General features: G+C 37.5%; 1 protein-coding gene across 8 annotated transcripts in view; it reads right to left on the reverse strand.

Moving 5' to 3' along the window:
- Window positions 1-30: 30 nt before the first annotated feature.
- map4k5 (mitogen-activated protein kinase kinase kinase kinase 5) overlaps window positions 31-22053 on the reverse strand; it is a 37146-nt gene continuing 15123 nt past the window's right edge. Inside the window, exons 14-36 of one of the 8 annotated variants that reach the window (XM_058056987.1) lie at window positions 20875-20953; window positions 20594-20665; window positions 19953-20011; window positions 19798-19862; window positions 19423-19461; window positions 19155-19196; window positions 18766-18808; window positions 17767-17980; window positions 16700-16723; window positions 16539-16624; window positions 15463-15504; window positions 15289-15373; window positions 15130-15209; window positions 13903-13963; window positions 11408-11522; window positions 9177-9235; window positions 8957-9060; window positions 7117-7294; window positions 6962-7030; window positions 6790-6882; window positions 4995-5065; window positions 2754-2809; window positions 31-859 (exon numbers count right to left, since the gene is read on the reverse strand). In XM_058056987.1, coding sequence (XP_057912970.1) covers window positions 772-859; window positions 2754-2809; window positions 4995-5065; window positions 6790-6882; window positions 6962-7030; window positions 7117-7294; window positions 8957-9060; window positions 9177-9235; window positions 11408-11522; window positions 13903-13963; window positions 15130-15209; window positions 15289-15373; window positions 15463-15504; window positions 16539-16624; window positions 16700-16723; window positions 17767-17980; window positions 18766-18808; window positions 19155-19196; window positions 19423-19461; window positions 19798-19862; window positions 19953-20011; window positions 20594-20665; window positions 20875-20953 — 1824 coding nt within the window. In that variant the 3' untranslated portion in view covers window positions 31-771. The remainder of the gene's footprint in view (window positions 860-2753; window positions 2810-4994; window positions 5066-6789; window positions 6883-6961; window positions 7031-7116; window positions 7295-8956; window positions 9061-9176; window positions 9236-11407; window positions 11523-13902; window positions 13964-15129; window positions 15210-15288; window positions 15374-15462; window positions 15505-16538; window positions 16625-16699; window positions 16724-17766; window positions 17981-18765; window positions 18809-19154; window positions 19197-19422; window positions 19462-19797; window positions 19863-19952; window positions 20012-20593; window positions 20666-20874; window positions 20954-22053) is intronic. The other 7 variants (XM_058056990.1, XM_058056989.1, XM_058056992.1 and 4 more) reach the window with 7 other exon arrangements.

A 22053-nucleotide genomic window follows, 5' to 3' on the forward strand; every position in this document is an offset into this window, starting at 1 on the left:
CACCCCCACCTTGTCACACTGAGACCAATTAGAGTGGCATCTAAATGGGGAATTAACGGAAACTAATCCTCACACGTCCGCTTCGCCGCTCATCAAAGCCACACGTCAGGCGTCTCGTTAATAACAGCTCTTTTTTTTTTTTTTATTCAAACCTTAAAACATTTTGCAAAAGGGAATGCAAAAGATGTCAACAGAAGCGAGCATTGTCCCTCATTTTGTCATTTTAAATTAAAAAAAAAAAACATGTACAAAAGTGCTTACATGGTGCAAATCATGATAAAATGTCTATAAAAGGAGGGTAAAAGATAGAAAGAAAGAAAGAAAAAACATTTGTACATTATATTCAATATGTAAAAAGGATGAATGCTACTATGTTACAAAGATTCCAAAAGCTGCTCGCTAGCTAGTTGAGCCCCGAATACTGAAGACCTCATGATCATAAATATTTTTTAAATAACCCGCGTGGCTCAGAAGAGGGATTTGGGGGGGGGGGTCCTGTTGTGCTTCAAGCATCGGCGGAAATCTCCCAAAATTTGCAGAAAGCAATCACAGCTACTCACCAGCTCCGATGGCACGTGAGTCGAGAATACCTTTGCTCTGACCTCCTCTCGGGTGCTACTGGGATAAGAAGGCGGTCTCTGACCAGCGGGGCCGGCTCAACCGTAGTAACACTGCCGAGACCCTCGCTCGAGGCCCCGGGATGGGGAAGTTCTTCCCGTTAAAACAAAAAAAAAAATGTCCAAAGCGGGACTTCTCGCCCACGTTTGTACATCAGTAACTGTTCTCGTGACCCGCTAAGATGTAGAGGTTGCTCAGCGCCGTGGGGTTGTCCGTGGGACGGCTCTCCAGGACCACCACCCTGCAGGAGAGGACGGGGACGGCAGAACACAAGAACTCGCTTATTGCAAGAATTGTGTCAAAATATTACAGAAATAAAGTATTCAAAATAAAGTCAACATTTTCAAAGAATTACTTCTGTCTCTCTCACACCAACTACCCTCATGTCCTCCTTCACGACATCCGTAAACCTCCTCTTTGGTCTTCTTCTACGCCTCCTACCAATATATTCACTATCTTCCCTCTGGATATGTCCCAACCATCTCAGTCTCAAGGTCTCTAACATGTAATGTCCCTCTGATGTACTCCTTCCTGATCCTATCCATCCTGGTCACTCCCAATGAGAACCTCAGCACCTCCAATTCTGCTTCCTGTCATTTCCTCAGTGACATTTGACACTGTCCCCAGACCAACAACATGGCTGCTCTCACCACCGTTTTGTATACCTTTCCTTTCATTTTAGCTGAAACTCTAATAAAAAAAAAATAAACCAAAAAAATAATTTTTACTACATTTTAAAATGGTCCGGTTGAAATTATGACCACTGTATTGTTAGGGTCGGTTTGGACCCGGTTATAATAATATGACTATAAAGCAATATTTTGAGCCAAAACTGAAATCATAAGTGTCCAATTAGCCAACACAATGACAACCAGCTCCTCTTCTCATCATGGAAGCTTCCGGGGATTCTCATTTTCACCATTTTCCAGTATAATAGCAGAAAAACAAGGTCCAGACATGTGAGGGGAATTCACTCATTTGATTGGCTGATTTCACATTTACAATTTGGATCGTGGAAAGAACAATTTGGATCGTGGAAAGAACAATTTGGATCGTGGAAAGAACAATTTGGATCGTGGAAAGATCGATTTGGATCATGGAAAGATCGATTTGGATCACGGAAAGATCAATTTGGATCATGGAAAGATCAATTTGGATCATGGAAAGATCAATTTGGATCATGGAAAGATCAATTTGGATCATGGAAAGATGGAAAGATCAATTTGGATCATGGAAAGATCAATTTGGATCATGGAAAGATGGAAAGATCAATTTGGATCATGGAAAGAACAATTTGGATCATGGAAAGATCAATTTGGATCATGGGAAGATCAGTTTGGATCATGGAAAGAATAACACGAAGTAGAGTGAACCAAGATCTGGACCTGTTCTGCTTTTTTATTTCAGTTTCTGAAAACAATAAGTTTTTCTACTTTTTCTTGACATGAATATACGTATATGGGTCAAAATTCACCCCACCACCATAGATGTTTCTTTAGTGATTAATACTAAAATGAGAAAATAAATAAAACTAATTGATTTAAGAGATATGTTCTATATCCCTCAGTAATAGCCAGGTAACAAATTTACCTTCAATTTATGAATATGATTCTTTTGAGATTCATTTGACCATTTTTGTAAATAGAAATGGAGGGGTATAGTGACAAAAAAGGCCTCCATGCCCACACCAAAAGTATTAAAAGCAACATTTTCATGGATGAGGAAGCCTAAGAAGGTAACCAAGACATGAGAAGCAAATTTGATGGTAACTTATTATTTTTAGTGTATATTATAGCTGATTTAATACATGGGTCAAAACCCACCCGTTAACATAAGACATGATACCAGAAAGCTAAGGTTAAAGTCATAAATGGTGTGTATCATTATTAGAGCTCCCGAGACATGAAATAACACCCCTATAGTTACGCCCATGCCAACAAAAAGCCGTCTATCACAGCTCGGCGGTTCATGTCGTGGTTGACTTGAGGTTAGGGAGTTCATGCCACGCCTTTCACATGGATGCTAGTCTCACTCGCTACGCTATCAAGTTATCCACAACACATGTGCTGCATGTATGCATGCATGGCAGCCAAATACACAACAATATGCCTGCAAAGCTTGAAGCCGGTACCGACCTGTCGGATCCGAGGAGGCGAAAGACTCTGCTTGGATCACAGATCTCCTGCGTCACCTATGAATGGCAAAACAAGCTTTTATTTTGAAAAGTACACAAAATTCACCATTATCGGCGTTGATTGTCGAGGACAGTACAAGAGTAACACGCATGGCGGCTACATCCGTTTCTCGGGATGTGGAATGTCGGCTTCTTTGGTGAGGAAGGAGACATTCCGACTAGACGCAGTCTACCTGTTTATGTCGACCCATGATGCCATACTGTTTATACCAGGCTCAGCTCCATGAGCATTCGGGAAAAACTCAAGTTCTAGGAGGAGTTGGGTAAGGCCAGGGAGCGTCACCAAATTTACGGTTAGCTTAAGAGGTTCTGGCAAACCATTAGATGCCTCAGAAATGGCTGAGGTAACTGGGGTGATCAAGCTACGGGGTTGGATGGGTTTGGTCCTGAACTCACTGGATGTTGTGGGACTACCTTGACTGAGACGTCTTGTCAACATTGCGTGGATGTCGGAAACAGGAAACGGGACCGGCCGACCGCCGTGGTGGTTACTTTCTAATATAATTTAACATTTTTTATTTTTATTATTTTTCATTTTTATTTGTTTTTTTATTTATTTTAATTTAATTTACATTTTTTTTTGTCACATACCGAAGTACGAGGTTGGATGACATTTTTAGCGAATTGGTTATTTTTAGCCTTATGCATTATTTTAGCTGTTTGAAGATGAACTATATCAGCAAGTTGAAGTATTTATGATTTTAGAAATAAAGGAGTTTAGTATGTTCTCTGTAGGCGGCATTATGAATTATCCTTACTGACCTTTTTTTTGCAGTACATTTAGCAAGTGAAGATTGCTTTTATAGTTATCAGCCCATATTTCCACACAATAAGTAAGATATGGTAGTATGGTACCATATGGTAGTTTTGGTCCGGGACCAGCTCTACACCCTTACTGGGGTACAACAGGGTACAGTATATGGCCATTTTGTATGGGACTGCTTTGTGGACTTGGAAGGGTAGTAAGGGATTGACACTTAAGTCCCGGTCTATGTTGCTTTGTCCCTGATTCTGTTCAGAACTTTTATGGACAGAATTTCTCGACAAGTCCAAGTGTAAGTGGGCGTTGGTGACTTGTGGAAGATTCCTGTCCACGGTCTTTAGATGCGTAGCTGACTGATATGAGACGGATCGGCGGGGGACACCTGCTAAGGTGTTAGCGCTTGGCTTCAGAGGAAAGGGCGGGGAGATCTGATCCAGGTCTCGGGTGTTGACGGAGGCGACCAGCGGAACAAACCATCGACGAACCGCTCGCCCGTGTACGCCTGTGCTTTTTTTTTTTTTTTTTGCAAGGAATCATACGGAGATTAAGGTTGAATTATTAAAACGTCGCTTCGCTCGCGTTTTATGACGGAGCATCAATTTTGCATGGAGGCTGACATTTACAAAAAAAAAAAAAAAAAAAAATCCACAGGAGAGCTTCCAAGCGGGACTCCACAAGTGGAGCCTATGGGAGACAGATGGCGGCCTCTTGAACGCCGTATCGCTTTTCATCACAACGGCACGCGTCACCTCCCTGTGATCTCCAACTCTTATTGTGCGAGCGCGTCCAAGCAGTGATCGGGTTCACACCGACGAGTTCATTACCTCCATTAAGTCACTCATCGCAGCTGGTGCGCACGGCATGTCAACGCCACTAACACAAAACCGCCGTGTGCATTCGCGTGCGTGATGCATTCAGGGACACCTTTTTCGTGGTATTTTACTGTATAGCTTCAGATCAAACATTCAAAGGGGTGATTTCAAAGCACAAGTTCCACGATGGTGACGTAGAGACAAATAAAAAGACACGATCAGACCCTGAAGCATGGTCCAGGCTGGTCCACTTTAGTCCACGTTGTGTTCATTTTGGGTACAGTAAGGCAGAAGTGTCCAAAAAACCAAAACAATATATAAAAAAATAGCTCATAAATAAGTTTTATTTTTAAAACAGGGCCAATGAAAATGAAGCTGCGGGTCACAAAGGGCCACTGAGCTGCATGTTGGACACCCTTGGTTAACAATCTCTCTTTAGGAGGGTGCTAAATATTTCCCAGTACGTTTCTTTAGTGCAAGCAAGAAAAGTAAAACGTGGTCGATATAGGCGGACTTGCGGACCGAATAGTCCGGTATTAGCGCATACGGTTGCATCCGTGGTTTCTTAGTCTGTGTTTTTCGTTTTTTTTTTTTGTTTTTTTTGTACCTCGTTGGACTTGAAGCTCTTCCCCTGCATTCCGTGCTTCCAGAAGGCCAGCACGCTGTCCTGCAGGCACACTGTTGGACACAAAGAGGACATTTGTTGGCCCATCTTGACCAAGAACATTTTAGAATAGGCCTAATGACGCAACTGGCCCTTAGAAGTAAAAAAAAAAAAAAAAAAAAAACATGCTAGGTTAATTGGCAACTCCAAATTGTCCATAGGTATGAATTTGAGTGTGAATGGTTGTTTGTCTAGAATGATTATTAGTACTACTACTATAGTAGTAGGCTAGTATTAGCCTGCTTATTGGCTGGCTTATTAGTATGCTTTTGCCCTATTATATAAAATTTGTTAGACATTTTTTTGTAAAAAAAAAAAAAAAAAGTAAAAAAAAATCAATGAAAAAAATTAATAAAAAATATCAAATTAGAACATTTTAAAATAGGCCTAAGGACGCAGCTGGCCCTTAGAAGTAAAAAAAAAAAAAAAAAAACATGCTAGGTTAATTAGCGACTCCAAATTGTCCATAGGTATGAATTTGAGTGTGAATGGTTGTTTGTCTAGAATGATTATTAGTACTACTACTATAGTAGTAGGCTAGTATTAGCCTGCTTATTGGCTGGCTTATTAGTATGCTTTTGCCCTATTATATAAAATTTGTTAGACATTTTTTTGTAAAAAAAAAAATCAATGAAAAAAATTTATAAAAAATATCAAATTAGAACATTTTAAAATAGGCCTAAGGACGCAGCTGGCCCTTAGAAGTAAAAAAAAAACAAAAAAAAACATACTAGGTTAATTGGCGACTCCAAATTGTCCATAGGTATGAACGTGAGTGTGAATGGTTGTTTGTCTAGAATGATTATTAGTACTACTACTAGTAGTAGGCTAGTATTAGCCTGCTTATTGGCTGGCTTATTAGTCTGCTTTTGCCCTATTATATAAAATTTGTTAGACATTTTTTTGTAAAAAAAAAAAAAAAAGTAAAAAAAAATCAATGAAAAAAATTAATAAAAAATATCAAATTAGAACATTTTAAAATAGGCCTAAGGACGCAGCTGGCCCTTAGAAGTAAAAAAAAAAAAAAAAAACATGCTAGGTTAATTAGCGACTCCAAATTGTCCATAGGTATGAATGTGAGTGTGAATGGTTGTTTGTCGAGAATGATTATTAGTACTACTACTATAGTAGTAGGCTAGTATTAGCCTGCTTATTGGCTGGCTTATTAGTATGCTTTTGCCCTATTATATAAAATTTGTTAGACATTTTTTTGTAAAAAAAAAAATCAATGAAAAAAATTAATAAAAAATATCAAATTAGAACATTTTAAAATAGGCCTAATGACGCAACTGGCCCTTAGAAGTAAAAAAAACAAACAAAAAAAAACATGCTAGGTTAATTAGCCACTCCAAATTGTCCATAGGTATGAATGTGAGTGTGAATGGTTGTTTGTCTATATGTGCCCTGTGATTGGCTGGCCACCAGTCCAGGGTGTAAGATTAAGATATGCCTTTATTCGTCCCTCAGTGGGGAAATTTGTAAATGTGTACCCCGCCTCTCGCCCCAAGACAGCTGGAATAGGCTCCAGCACCTCCCGTGACCCTCGTGAGGATAAAGCGGTAGCACAGCTAGTCAGGGGTATGGCATAGAAAATGGATGGATGGCTAGAAATAAATATCGATATCTGTCTTGAGAAGGACAAAATTATAGGATACTGTTTGGGAAAAAAAAATATGCATCCCTAAATAATAATATATATAAAAAGTATCAGTTTGGGTTTCCCAAAGTGGAATCATACCAACAGATCCGATGCAGAAGTCAAAGCTCAGCTCAGATGCCAGCTTCTTGTTGGACTTCAATTTGCCCTGAAGGTTTACGATCTTTAAGTTTTCTGTCGGGGAAAAAAAAAAAAAAAAGCAAATTAAGTTTGTCTGACATGACCTCATAATAGACTTACGGACGTGACTTACGGTCCAGGCACACCAAGACAGTGTCTCTCTCCAGCTGCGTGACATGGATGGCATCTACCTGCTGATGACCTGCGAGCACAATCGAGTGGGATTAAAAAAAAATAACCCTCAAAGTCACCACAAACCGCACGCATCCCGCCACCACGCCGGCTTACTCGTTCCCATCTCGGTGAACCAGGAAGAGCAGGAGTTGAGGTTGATGGTCTCGAAGCGGACCACCTGGCCGGGCTCGGCGCCCTGGCTGATGGCCACACATAGCAGCGGGTACTCCTGCTCGGGGACCACCAGCATCTCAAACACCTTCAGGGGGCTGGGGAGCGGGAAGTCAAAGTGCTGTGGGAGGAAAGCTGAAATCAGCGAATCGTTGCGGAATTAAACGTACACGAGTTATTTATAGTAATGCTAATGGTTTAATTTCATTTGAACATGCATCAGATTACAATTGAATGCATCCCATAATCAGTTCACAGTTCCACATGTCCAAAAGGAGTAGGAAGAAGCAAAGCTTATTAAATCCTACCCCTCCATCTGGTACTTTTACAATCACTGTTACATTTGTTCACTTCCTGCTTTCCTAATAAGTTTTTTTTTTTATTTTGTCACATGACCATACAATGACATAATGGGTACCATAGTAACTTTAATTCAGTTTCATTTTTACTTGAAAGTATATTTGTTTACCAAAGCTAAGTCCTACTCTGCATAATAGGTGCTGTTCTGTTTATGTTTAATTAAAATATATATTTTTATTTTATTTCATAGACTAATAACTTGAATAATTAAACACTTTTTTTTTTAACTTACGTTTGTTCACTTCCTGCTTTCCTAATATAGTTTGGAAGTTTTTATTTTGTATTATATATATATATATATATATATATATATATATATATATATATATATATATTACTTACTTATATTACTTTCTAGTATAATTCAAGTTTTTTTATTTTTATTATTTTTCATTTTTATTTGTTTTTTATTATTTATTTATTTATATTTATTTTTATTTAATTTAATTTTCTTTTATTTTAATTTTTTTTGTCACATACCGAAGTACGAGGTTGGATGACATTTTTAGGGAATTGGTTATTTTTAGCCTTATGCATTATTTTAGCTGTTTGAAGATGAACTATATCAGCAAGTTGAAGTATTTGTGATTTTAGAAATGTCCTAATTTCCTAACAACGATTTCCTAATATAGTTTTAAGGTTTTTTGTTTTTTTTTAATCACGTACCCAAGTACAAGGTGATATGACCATACAATGACATAATGGGTATCATAGTAACTTTAATTCAGTTTAATTTTTACTTAAAAGTATATTTGTTTATGTTTAATTAATGAATTAATTAATGTTTAATTATATGTTTGTTTATGTTTATTTAAAATATTTTTTTAATTTTATTTCATAGACAATAATTGAATAATCAAACACTTTTTTTTACTTGAAAGTGTGTTTAAGAAAGCTGAATGCTACTGTGTTCAGTGTTTATATTTCAATAAATATTTGTTATCATTGTCATTTTTTCATGTAAATTGAGGGAGCAAAAGCAGTATCGGCCCAAGCTAAATCAGCAGTCCATAATCGGCTAAAAGGTGATGGGAAAAAAATCGGTATCGTCAAAAAAAAAAAAAAAAAAAAATCCATATCGATCTATCCCTATTACACACCATGTCACCAAACATGTAGACCCCAGTGATGCTAATGTATCTATAGATAGATAATCTTTATCATTATTATTGTTATTATTATCACCATTATTATACCATTTTAATCATTATAGTTGTAACAATTTTTGGATTTTTTTTTATTATTTAATTTTACAGACTTCATTGCTTCTTGTAGAGTGCTGTATCATTCCATCTGTTGTTTTCTGAAATCCGCAGTATTTATGCTTTTATTGTCAATTTATTAGCCCACTTTTTCCCCCCTAAGTGTAACATTTAAATATCATTTTATAAGATTGTTGGGTGGTGTTTGTGATGTCACTAACCTTGATGAGCATGAACCTCTGCATGGGCTCATACCACTGCAGGAGCACAATGCCAGACTGCAGCGCTCCACATAGGTACTTGTGGCCCGTGTACGGGTTCCTCACTATCGAGAGATCATGATGATGATGATGATGAGTATGGTGCAATTTGCATGGGACGCTCACAACAAGACAGCAAATAAATCCAAGTGTGCTGGGTGGGGTGCGTGGGCGGCCTCACCGATGCAGCATTTGTGGCAGCCCTTTGTGTCGGGGATCTTGGTTGTCAAGGCAAACCTCCTGAGGACACAAAAAAAAAAAACGGGCTGTCAGACTGCGCTAAAAGGAGCTGCTGACGCCTTGAATGGGGCAAACTGACAAAGCACCCCCGCCCCCCTTTCCCCCCTAACCGTGGCAAAGGAACTGTTACACCCGCAAACGTAATACAAATCTGCAGCTTTTAATGTAATAATCCCGCAAAAACGTCCTGCAAACGTAATATTGAATTTTATTACATATGTGGGAAAGTGAAAATATGTAAATGTAATAACTTCCCACAAATGTAATATGAGGCAAAATAATGATCTTTGTGGTTGTTGTTTGTTCTTTTCTAATTAATTTTTAATGAGGGAGACGGTGTAGATGTCATTTTGAGGATTTTAAGAAGATAATTCTTTTTTTTCTTTTTTTTGTGGAAAAAATATTATTCAAAGAGTATCATTTGAATACATTGAAGGAATCTTTAATTATTTAATTTTATAATATTTTTTTATATTTATATTATATTTAATAATATTTTATATTATATATTTAATTTTATAATTATTATAATTATTATTTAATTATTTAATTATTATTAATTATTTATTATTATTTTAGAATTTTATAATTATAATTATATATATAAATTATATATAATTATATATATTTAATCACAATATATAATTGTGATAATTGCAATTGTTTTAATCAAATAATTATTACTATTATTGTTGTTAAATTTTATTTAATTTTAAATTTTATTACTTTTGATTATTTCTTCCCCATATACACATAAAATCTGTAACTAAAACGCACAAGTACGCCCACAAACGGAGCGATTCTTGGTGCTTTGTAAATATTGTTGTGATATTTACACCAATAAAGCAAATTTGAATCTAATTGAATGGGAAAAACATGAATATTAAAAATCTTCTGCTTATACAGTACACGTTGCTCACTAAATGTCATTAATAGGTTGAAATTTTCTTGCCACATATATTATTCTTGTTCTTTAGATTTTTGCCTATTTTCATCATATATAGTATATGCAAGCAGGAAATTCAGTAAATTAATAAAAAGTTTAAAAACTGCATTTAGTGTTCAGTTGTGTCGTCAGCGACTAATGTTTACGTTTGTTTAATGATCTGAAACATTTAAGTGTAACAAACATGCAACAAATAAGAAATCAGGAAGGGGGCCAACACCTTTTGACGCCCATAATAGACCTGTAAAGGTGACCCCCTGGGGTGTTATTTCATGCCTAGAGGGCGCTAAAAATGTTTAGAACAGGGGTGGGCAAACTTTTTGACTCGCGGGCCGCATTAATTTAACAAAATTGACGGGGGGGGGGGGGGGGGGGGGGGGATTATGTAGTATTTTACAGGTAACAGTCCATTTTTACACCTATATTTTTACACATATTTTACATGTAAAAGTGTCATGCAATCTGCTATATGTGCACTTTGAAATCATTTATTTGATGTAAAGTGTGTTTCTCAATGTATTATTATTATTATTATTATTATTGTTATTTTTATTATAATTATTATTAGTTATAGTAATGTTATTATATTATTATTATTTTGTTATAATAATAATATTACTACCATTATTATATTAATATTATTAACAACAATATTAATATAATAGTAGTATTATTATCATTATTTGTATTACTATTATTGTGCTTGTGCTCCTTTTTCCAGGAGTATTTTGTAATATTACTACCATTATTATATTAATATTATTAACAACAATATTAATATAATAGTAGTATTATTATCATTATTGACAACATTATTATTATTATTATTATGTGCTTGTGTCCCTTTTTACAGGAGCATTTTGTAACAGGCCACATCAAATAACGAAATTGATAAAGCAGCTACCTCAACCATCAAAAAGTTGGATCAAGCCACGATGCCAGGTTGTATGTTGAGTTTAAATGAAATATTTGGAAAAAACAGGCGGGCCATATTGAAACACTTGGCGGGCCGGATGTGGCCCCCGGGCTGTAGTTTGCCCACCCCTGGTTTAGAAGATGGTTTTCTATGGTGAAACTACTCAAATATTCCATTTATAAAAAAGCAATCCTAATTGGCAGAAATGTTGAATGAATGTTGGTATTGTCAATAAAGTTATTTAAAAAAACATTTTTTTGTATGGGGAAAATATCAAACCATGACAAAGTGACCACAGAGCTGGTGTCACCTGGGAAGGATCTTGTCAGGGAAGCGGTGCGTCTGGAACTGGGCGGCCAGGCCGGGCTTCTTCAGCTGCTCAAACAGCCCGATGAGGTTGTGGGAATACAGCTGGAAGTTTTTCCCTGCGGCACAACGGGACAATCGGCCGTCAACATCATCGGTCGGCGGGGAAAAGACGGGACATTTTTTGCCTGACCGTTTGCCAAACACACAAAACAAAGGTTGAGTGGAGGCGGTTCCCACCGTGAGGCGGCTGTGACACTTAGTGGGGTTAGAAGTACACGGTGGTACAAACGGTGTGTGTGTGTGTGTGTGTGTGTGTGTGAATGGTAAAAAGTGTGATTACCTTCTGATGAAGCCGGTTAGTAGAATGTCAGGCGAAGCCAGGCGAGAGGAATGTTTACGAGGGAGGAGAGAACAGTAAGTAGACCGTACTTGATGACAAAACACAGGACAAATAGTGGTCACATGGTCAAATAACAACAATCATGTGAATGCTACAAATGTGGCCCGCAGGACACTAGTTTGAGGCCCCCACCTTGATATGAAAGTTTAATGTGGAAGTTTGATATGGATGCTGTATGGTATCATGTACCCAGAAAAAATTATTACCTTTGATTAATGTTCATGTTAAAGGTTAAATAACTGTTAATAGTTATCCTCCCTATCCGTGTGGAAGTGGTAAGTTTTTGGCTATTTAAGTTGAAAGGAAATAACTTGGAGGCTACCGTTTAGGTCGCTAGCTCTCTAGTTTGCGAGTTAGCATGTGTCTCAAGACCCCGCAGTTGCGCAATATGTTGTAAATAAAAAGAGTATAAATGTGACTATAGTCGTGTTTTGTCATGTCTACAGGGCTCTAATAATGCTTTGTTCATTTTAATCTGAAAAAAATCATTTGTCTACCCACCAACTATATGTGGTTTCTTAAGTTTTTATTATTTGCCATTTTATTATTATTATTATTATTATTACATTTATTTATTTATTACTGATTGATTTTCTTTATTCTTGATTTGTTTATTTATTTTTCATCTTATTTTGTGCAGAAAAATAAAAAGTAATATATTTGAGAACAGTGGAATGTTTTATCAGAGCTTTTCTTGTAGAAAATTGGAACCAAAGCGAAGTTTTTAAATTTTTTTTGTTTTTAATAAATGCGTTTTTTTTGGGAGGGGGGGGGGGGTGACCTGATGCGGCCCAGTCTCACCCAGACCCTAGCTCCAGTGGCCCCCAAGTAAATTGAGTTTGAGACCCCTGTGCTACGTGCTCTACATTAGTTCCCATGAAGGTTACCTTGTAATCATTATGGGAACTAAAGTAGGCAGGTGCATACATTTGAGCACCCTGGTTGTTTTATTGATTTGAATGCCTTTAACGCTAATTACGCTAATTCAGTAGTAAGGATAATTCATAATGCTGCCTCCAGAGAACATACTAACTCCTTATTTCTACAATCACAAATACTTCAACTTGCTGATATTCATCTTCAAACAGCTAAAATAATGCATAAGGCTAACAATAACCAATTAGCTAAAAAATGTCATCCAACCTCGTACTTCGGTACGTGACAAAAAAAAATTAAAATTAAATTAAAATAAATAAAAAAGAAAAATAATAAAAATAAAAAATGTTAAATTATATTTATTAATTCCCCTTATTTAAATTAAATTAAAATAAATAAAAAAGAAAAATAATAAAAATAAAAAATGTTAAATTATATTAGAAAGTTATATATATATATATAATTTTAATAAATATAATTTAACATTTTTTATTTTTATTATTTTTCTTTTTTATTTATTTTAATTTAATTTAAATAAGGGGAAACAATATAATATATATATATATATATATAAAGAAAAATAATAAAAATAAAAAATGTTAAATTATATTAGAAAGTAATATATATATATATTACTTTCTAATATAATTTAACTTTTTTTTATTATTTTTCTTTATATATATATATATATATATATATATATATATATATATATAATACAAAATAAAAACTTCCAAACTATATTAGGAAAGCAGGAAGTGAACAAATGTAACAGTTACTGCTTTGGTAAACAAATATACTTTGAAGTAAAAATTAAACTGAATTACTATGTTACTATGGTACCAATTATGTCATTGTACTTCGGTAAAATATATATATTTTTTAATTAAAATAAAATAAAATAATAAAAAGTAAAAATTAAAAAATGTATAAAATAAAGTTTATGGTCACCCTTTGGGAAAGCCGCGGAGCAAAAGGCACCAATGCCCTAAAAGAATCACTCCTTATTCAGATTTTAGTTTTTTTAACCAAAGGAGAGGACGTATAAATCTGTCACGGCGTGAGCAGCAAATAAAGAAAAGCAGCGCTGGTCTATTTTCAGGGTTGGGTTTCAGCGGAGGCGTCGCCAGGCCAGATAACGCGGGGACAAAAGCGGCAGCGGGAGGTGATGACGGTGGCCGGTGACGGGCAAAGCGGCAACGGCTGCGGCGGTCACTTACCCGATAAAGACATCAGGTTGTTGTTGATAACGTACAGCCACGTGCACTTCCTAGGAAACAGCTGGAAGGGGAAACAGGAAATGAACAAACACAGCCATGCTACACATGCTACACGGACATTGCATCCCTTCACCGGCTCTACTTTGCCAGTTTGCCTACAGTCATGGCGGCCCGCCACAAACACATTTGGACCGCTGCAGAAAGATTTGCCCTTTTTATCCCCATTTTTTGCTGCTTTAATTTACCAAATATTTCAGCCTTCCTCTCGTAATTACGACTTTATACCCATAATAATTTCCATTTATTCTCACATTATCACTTGTTTTCCCCCCCAACAGACTTACCCAAAAATTACAACTTTGTTGTAATGTTGTTTTTTTCCTTTGTTGAAACTTTATGCAACTAAAATAGCATTTTTCCTACTACTTTTTCCTATATTTTTTATTACTTTGTTCTCATAAGACTACAGGTTTTCCCCCCATTTTTTTGCTGTTTACATTTCCAAATATTTCAGCTTTCCTCTCATAATTTTTTTTATTTTTTTTTACTTTTTATTATTATTTATTAATTTATAAATTATTGTATTATAACTTGCCCAACTTTATTTGTTATTGTGGAGTTGTTTTCTTGTTAGATGCCATTTTTTCTGTAATACTTTGTTCACATAAGATTTCAGCCATTTTTTGCTTTTGTGTTTATTTTACAAATTTTTCCACTTCATACTTCTTGTAAATTTTATTCTCAAAATATTATGACGATGTTTTCATAATATAATTTTTTCCGCAACTCAGTTTTCCAAAAATTCCAACTTTATTCTTATTTTTTCATAATACTACAACTTAATATATATATATATATATATATATAAATTTATATATAATTTTTTTATTATTTTTTTAATAAAAAAAATATATATATATAATATAAATATATATAAAAAAATATAAATATAAATATAAAATATATTTTAATATTTAAAAAAAATTAATATATAATATCTTTTGTTACTACAATGACATTTTCTCTCATAATATGAGATGTGCACAACTGGAAATCCAGTTGGAATAGGTGCATATTCTGGAAGATCTAGAAAGCTGTAGCCGCTCTACAGGGGTCCACTACTCAATACAAAATGGGTGAAAAATCCCTTTCAAATTTGCGTCATTTTGTGTATACACTAAGAGTGTGCGATGAGGACAGGTTGGCCTTGGTGGAGGTCAGCCTTACCTGCTCCATTGTGGCTTCATGCAGCTCGTTCAGATTCAGCGTATAGATGCCATCCTCTGTCCCAAAGATCAGGTACTGGTCTGGGTAGGAGGAGATCACAGATGTTTAAAAAAAACATCAAAACGTTGCACGGCTAGCGGCGGTTTTGAACAAATCTACCTTTGGTGTCCGGGTGGATCCAGGACGTGGCGCAGTTGATCTTCAGCGGGCATCCGTCGAAAACTTTGGAGAAACAGGCCCCCATCTGACAGAGGGAAGCCAAGTCAGTGTGGCATTCAGGGGTCGCATTCAAAGCGCGGCGGAAGAGACCTGAAGGCATCGTGCGTTACTCACCAGCACTTTGGGTGTGGGCGGCAAGCCGTTGATAGCGGGCTTCTAACAAGGAAACAAAAACAGCGTGATGATGCAACAATGATCTTGTCATTAGAAGGAAGTTTTACATCAGGGGTCTCAAACACGCGGCCCGCGGGCCAAATGTGGCCCACAGGACACCAATTTGAGGCCCCCCCTTGATATGAAAGTTTAATGTTAGTGCGGCCCGCGGCAAGTTTGATATGAATGCTGTATGGTATCATGTACCCAGAAAAAAATTATTACGTTTGATTAATGTTCATGTTAAAGGTTAAATAACTGTTAATAGTTATCCTCCCTATCCGTGTGGAAGTGGTAAGTTTTTGGCTATTTAAGTTGAAAGGAAATAACTTGGAGGCTACCGTTTAGGTCGCTAGCTCTCTAGTTTGCGAGTTAGCATGTGTCTCAAGACCCTGCAGTTGCGCAATATGTTGTAAATAAAAAAAAGTATAAATGTGACTATAGTCGTGTTTTTCATGTCTACAGGGCTCTAATAATGCTTTGTTCATTTTAATCTGAAAAAAAATAATTTGTCTACCCACCAACTATATGTGGTTTAAGTTTTTATTATTTGCCGTTTTATTATTATTATTATATTTATTTATTTATTACTGATTGATTGATTTTCTTTATTCTTGATTTGTTTATTTATTTTTCATCTTATTTTGTGTAGAAAAATAAAAATTAAGATATTTGAGAACAGTGGAATGTTTTATCAAAGCTTTTCTTGTAGAAAATTGGAAACAAAGCAGTTTTTCAATTTTTTTGTTTTTAATAAATGCGTTTTTTTTTTTTGGAAAACCTGATGCGGCCCAGTCTAACCCAGACCCTAGCTCCAGTGGCCCCCAAGTAAATTGAGTTTGAGACCCCTGTTTTACATGAAACATACCAAATAAGATACACTAGTTGGCTTTAATGTTTGTACGTTTTGCTAATTCCTGATTTGTTGCTGCCCCCTGGTGGCAACATTGCCTAATGGACCCGCATTTCCACACCTTCAACGTCCAAAACATCTCATTTGAGATTTCAAGAGGATGAAATTAAAGGAGACGACGTACAGGAAATTCCTTCTTCACCCTCCGTTGCGCACGGTTGGGTGCCGGCTTGGGACTGCCGCCGTTGAGGCTGCCGTCGGAGTCGTCATCTGCCGTCACAAAACACATCAACGTCAGTGGATCCTCATACGGGGAATATTTAGTCATCGCTAACTATCACTCACCTTTGCATTCACACTGACTGAGAGCTTGGCAAGAAAAAAAGCGAGAAAACGGAAAAAGAAAAGGAAGATGAACACACTACAGTACTTTCCCGGTGTTCAAACAAATATCATTGAACAATCAGCGGTAATTTTCCAAGAATGAAGTCAAAATATTAAAAGAAAAAAGCTGTAATGTAACAACATCATCATAATTTTCCGGAAAAAAACACATTATGAGGAAAAAATCACCACAAATTTAAGATTGAATAATTTTTTTTCTTACTTAAAGTCGAAAAATAATCCAAACAAAGTTGATACATTTTTGGAAAATTAGGCTGCAGGGGAAAATAGAAAAAAATTGAAAAAAAAACAGCTGTCATTTTAGGAATATGAAAGAGAAAAGAGTCAATTTCTAACAAGAAGAAAAGAAAAGGCACAATTTTACAAGAATAAATATGAGAAAATATACAATTTTATGAGATTTTACAAGAATAAACTTTTTTTAAATATGAGAAAATATATAATTTTATGTAATTTTTCAATAATAAACTTTTTTAAATATGAGAAAATACATCATTTTATGTGATTTTCCAAGAATAAACTTTTTTAAATATGAGAAATATCATCATATGTGATATTACAAGAATAAACTAAATAAATAGAAGAAAAAAAATCATAATGAAACCAAACAGAAAAAATATCATGATAAAAAAAAGTCATGATATTTCGAGAAAAACAAAAAAGGCACATTGGAAAAATGAGTTCGGAAAAAAGTTAAAGGTATAAAAATAAAGTCATGATTACAAGACGAAAGAATAAAAAATCCAAGAACAAAGTTGAAATAGTTTGAAAATAAAAAAATGCAAAAATGGAAAAAAAACAGCTGTCGTTTTGTGAGAAAAAAGTCAAAATATTGAAAAAACAAGTGGGCTAAGGAGGAAAAAAAAGTGCAATTTTACATGAATAAACAAATAACTAATAAACAATAAGAATAAACAAAAAAAAGTATTGTAAAAGTATGAATAGCAACGCCAATGTGGTATTAGCGTAGAAAATGAAAGGATGAAAGAGGAAGCTTAGACTCCTACCCTGGTCTGAGGCGTGGGAGAGGAGCCCGGGGCTGCTGACGCTGACGGAGAGGAAATCCGGAGACGAGCTCTCCGCCTTGTGGCCGTGCTCCGGCGTGCTGCGCCTGCGCGCCGCCACCTGGCTGGGGCCGTTCTCCGAGTTGGGGAAGCGCCGCACCGTCAGGGAGCGCTCGTCGTTGAGGCCCATCTCCTCGGAGGGGCTGTGCACCCGGGGCTGAGGAGTACAGTCAAATGAAAGCTCCATACATCTTTTAAGTAGAACTTGTGTCGGAATGCCCCCCCTCGGAAGTTCGTTAAAACCGGAATTTAGATCAGTTAACGAGATGAGCTTCTGCACACGCTTGCAGATTGACGCCTACTTGGTTCACCCTTTCCGCTTCATTGCGTCTCTGATTCACCGCATTAGCACTGTGTTTATTTAGTGTAAGTAAGCGGCTGTGTGTGTAGCATTATAGAGTGTGCATACAGGGAGTGTCTGTATGCATGCAAATTACAAGCTCACCCATGGCTGGAGTGGCTAATAGCCTGTTTCATCACAATTGGTGGGTCTACCCAAGTGTTTTCAAACACAGGCAAGAAATTAAATAAAATTAAAAAATTAAAAAAAATGAAAAATTTTATAAAATTAAAAATTAAATAAAATTAAATAAAAGTAAAAATTAAATTAAAAATGAAATTAAATTAAAAATAAAATTAAATTAAAAATTACATTAGAAATTTAATAAAAAAAATTAATTTAATAAAAAAATAAAATAAAAAACATGAAATAAAAAATAAAATAAAATAAAAAATAAAATAAATTATAAAATTTCTCCGGGTACTCCGATTTCCTCCCACATTCCAAAAACATGCTAGGTTAATTGGCCACTCCAAATTCCATCCATAGGTATGAATGTGAGTGTGAATGGTTGTTTGTCTATATGTGCCCTGCAACCCTAATGTCTTTGTTCGTAACCTGGGGAACACCTCTGGTAACATCAACGTGATTGTGCTTCTTACCTTCGGGGGCCGAGGAGGAGGATACCCTGGCTTGAGTGTAGAGCTGAAATAGAAAATGGAAAACAAAGGAATATGAGAAGATTTCAAACAATGACATAAATAAATATGACTAAATAAATGAGATGTCCAAATAATCAATATGAAAATAAATACAAATAAATGACACATTTTTGGACTGACACCAGTTGTGTCTCTTTGACTTACATAATACAACAAAAGAACAAAAATAATAACCACATGACATATACATATAAATCTAAAAATACCAATAATAACGATGTATTACAGTACATGACATATAGTTTAAAAAAACACCTCTACAGTATGTGAACATTAAACAAAACAGGATTTTCCACACATCTTTGTGCAGGCGAGTGATCTTTACGCACATTTCGACGTCTTCCAAGTCTTCGAGATGAGCGACGTGTCCCCTGCAGCCAGCAAACAAGTGAGGAAGAAAGGAAGGTTACACTCCTGAGCGTCTTGGGGGGGGCTACTGATGTTGTGTTTGTGTCAATTTGTGGTATTTAAACATGCAAAGACTAAGTGGTTTCCAATGGGGGTGGGGGGGCCCACACATGCTAACGGGTGATTTGTGGGGTTGTGATTTGTGAGCCGAGATGCAGACGAGTGCAAACAAACAGTGTTAAGCGTTACCGTTGGAACAATTCGTCCTCAACGCTTTTGAGGAGGCTCCTTCAGGGGGAACAGGGTGAGAGACAGGCCGGCGGCCGAAAAGGGGACAAGAGGAGGGTGGACGGAGAAAGAAAAGACAAGCAAAGCAAAGGGAGACGTGAGACGGAGCTTACTTACGAGTGGACAAGTCAAAACAATTCAAACAAGCGGCAAAAGCGAAGGGAGGTCATGCTTGGAATTGGTGAGTCGAGGTGTGATTAGAACTTTTTTTTTTTTTTGCTCCATTTTTTTTTTGGTCCATTCCTCCATCAACTATTGTGGACGTGCAAGGTGGTTTTGTTCCAAACAAAAGAAGAGCAGGTGGCGTGACAACATGACAACATTCTGATGGCTTACCTGGCTGTTATTCCTCCCTCTGCAAAGGGACTCCATGGAGACGGGAAGTCGTCCTTACTCACGTCCTGCACGTGAGTAAAAAAAAATAGCAGTGCCGTGATGCACCTGCACGCTCGCTCTCTTGTGCATTTTTTAAAAAAAATTTCCATACTCACTATTTCCGAACGGGCCTCCGTTTCCTTCCTTAGCGGCGGTTCAAACTGCAACTTGTCAACTGTCAAAACAACAGGAAAAGCTGAATGGGCGACGTTTGAACGACACGGCACTCGAGAACATCAGCGCTTATTCGTTCATTTATCTACCGCTAATCAATCGCGAGGGTCACTGGAGGGTGCTGGAGACTATCCCAGCTGTCTCGGGGTACACACTCGACCCGGTGGCCAGCCAATCACAGGGCACATATAGACAAACAACCATTCACACTCACATTCATACCTATGGAGAATTTGGAGTGGCTAATTAACCGAGCATGTTTTTTGGAATGTGGGAGAAAACCCACTCATGCACGGGGAGAACATGCAAACTCCACACAGAGATAGCCGAGGGTGGAATTGAACTCGGGTCTAACCACTCAACCACTCAGGATAAGAGCAGGACATCATGAGCCTCGTTGTGTTATGGTTTAGGATACAAAAGTCTCAGCTAGAAGATAAATAGGACTTGATTAGTCATCCATTCCATTTCAGTCACTTTTTGAGGTGGGTTTTACGCGTTACGGCAACACGCCGCATGACGGGATGCGGGTGGGGTTGGGGGTCGTGTACACACAGAAAACACTCACTAGTCCGCCACTAACCTGCTTGGCCCCCGTGTGCCTCGCTGAGGCACGGAGGGGAGCGCGGCCCTCCTCGGTCTGTCCCATTGTTTGCTTCGGGTAGGAGGCAAAGTGGAAAATAAGACGTTGAAGAGGACGTGCGTGTGACTACGGAACTACTACAGATTGTGTTGTACAATTAGCGGGGTGACCCTAGACGGATTGACTTAACGAGCCGGGACGACGGCCACACCAACCAATGAGAGCACCGATGAGGATTACTTGGAGGGGGTAGGATTCGGTGACGGCTTTGGGCTACTTACAATCCATCTCGGAGCGCGTCCTCTCGGCTCGGGCGTGCTTGTTGGTGGAGCGGATGGTGTGTCTGACCCCGATTGCGGGCTGAAAGGCAGAGAAAAGGCACTTGTAAAACTCTATGCTAGTAAAAGTTTGGGCGAACTGGTTCTTTTAACCCGTTCGTTCACGAACGCCATACCTAGCCTGTGATCTCCACCTGTGCATAGACCCGGTCAGTCGTGTCGAGTCAGTTCGTTCACTAATGTTCATGTTTGTTCCGACTCAACAGCTCACCAACTAGTGCTGTGTTGGTCATGAACAAAACGGCCGTCGGACTGAACGGGTATTTTATGGGCGTTCGCAAAAAATAACTAGTTCTTTTGTTCACGAACGCCATACCTAGCCTGTGATCTCCCCCTGTGCATAGACCCGGTCAGTCGTGTCGAGTCAGTCCGTTCACGCTTGTTCCAACTCAACAGCTCACCAACTAGTGCTGTGTCGGTCATGAACAAAACGGCCGTCGGACTGAACGGGTATTTTATGGGCGTTCGCAAAAAAGAACTACTTCTTTTGACCCGTTCATTCACGAATGCCATACCTAGCCTGTGATCTCCCCCTGTGCATAGACCCATTCAGTCGTGTCGAGTCAGTTCGTTGAACGGGTATTTTACGGGCATTTTATGGGAGTCAGTTCGTTCACTCATGGTCACGTTCGTTCCGACTCTCGGTCATGAACAAAACAGCCGTCAGACTGAACGGGTATTTTATGGCATTCGCAAAAAAGAACTAGTTCTTTTGACCCGTTCGTTCACAAACACCATACCGAGCCTGTGATCTCCCCCTGTGCATAGACCCGGTCAGTCATGTCGAGTCAGTCCGTTGAACGGGTATTTTATGGGAGTCAGTCCGTTCACTCATGTTCACGTTCGTTCCGACTCTCGGTCATGAACAAAACGGCCGGCGGACTGAACGGGTATATTATGGGCGTTCGCAAAAAAGAACTAGTTCTTTTGACCCGTTCGTTCACAAACACCATACCTAGCCTGGGATCTCCCCCTGTGCATAGACCCGTTCAGTCGTGTCGAGTCAGTTTGTTCGAACTAGTTCTTTTGACCCGTTTGTTCACAAAGGTTTACGAAAGTTTCAGTGAATCCGGCCAGAAGAAAAGATCGCAAGAGTATCCAAAGTATGGGAATACTTCCCGC

This window comes from Doryrhamphus excisus, chromosome 19 (assembly GCF_030265055.1).
Source record: "Doryrhamphus excisus isolate RoL2022-K1 chromosome 19, RoL_Dexc_1.0, whole genome shotgun sequence".
NCBI classification, from domain to species: Eukaryota; Metazoa; Chordata; class Actinopteri; order Syngnathiformes; family Syngnathidae; genus Doryrhamphus; species Doryrhamphus excisus.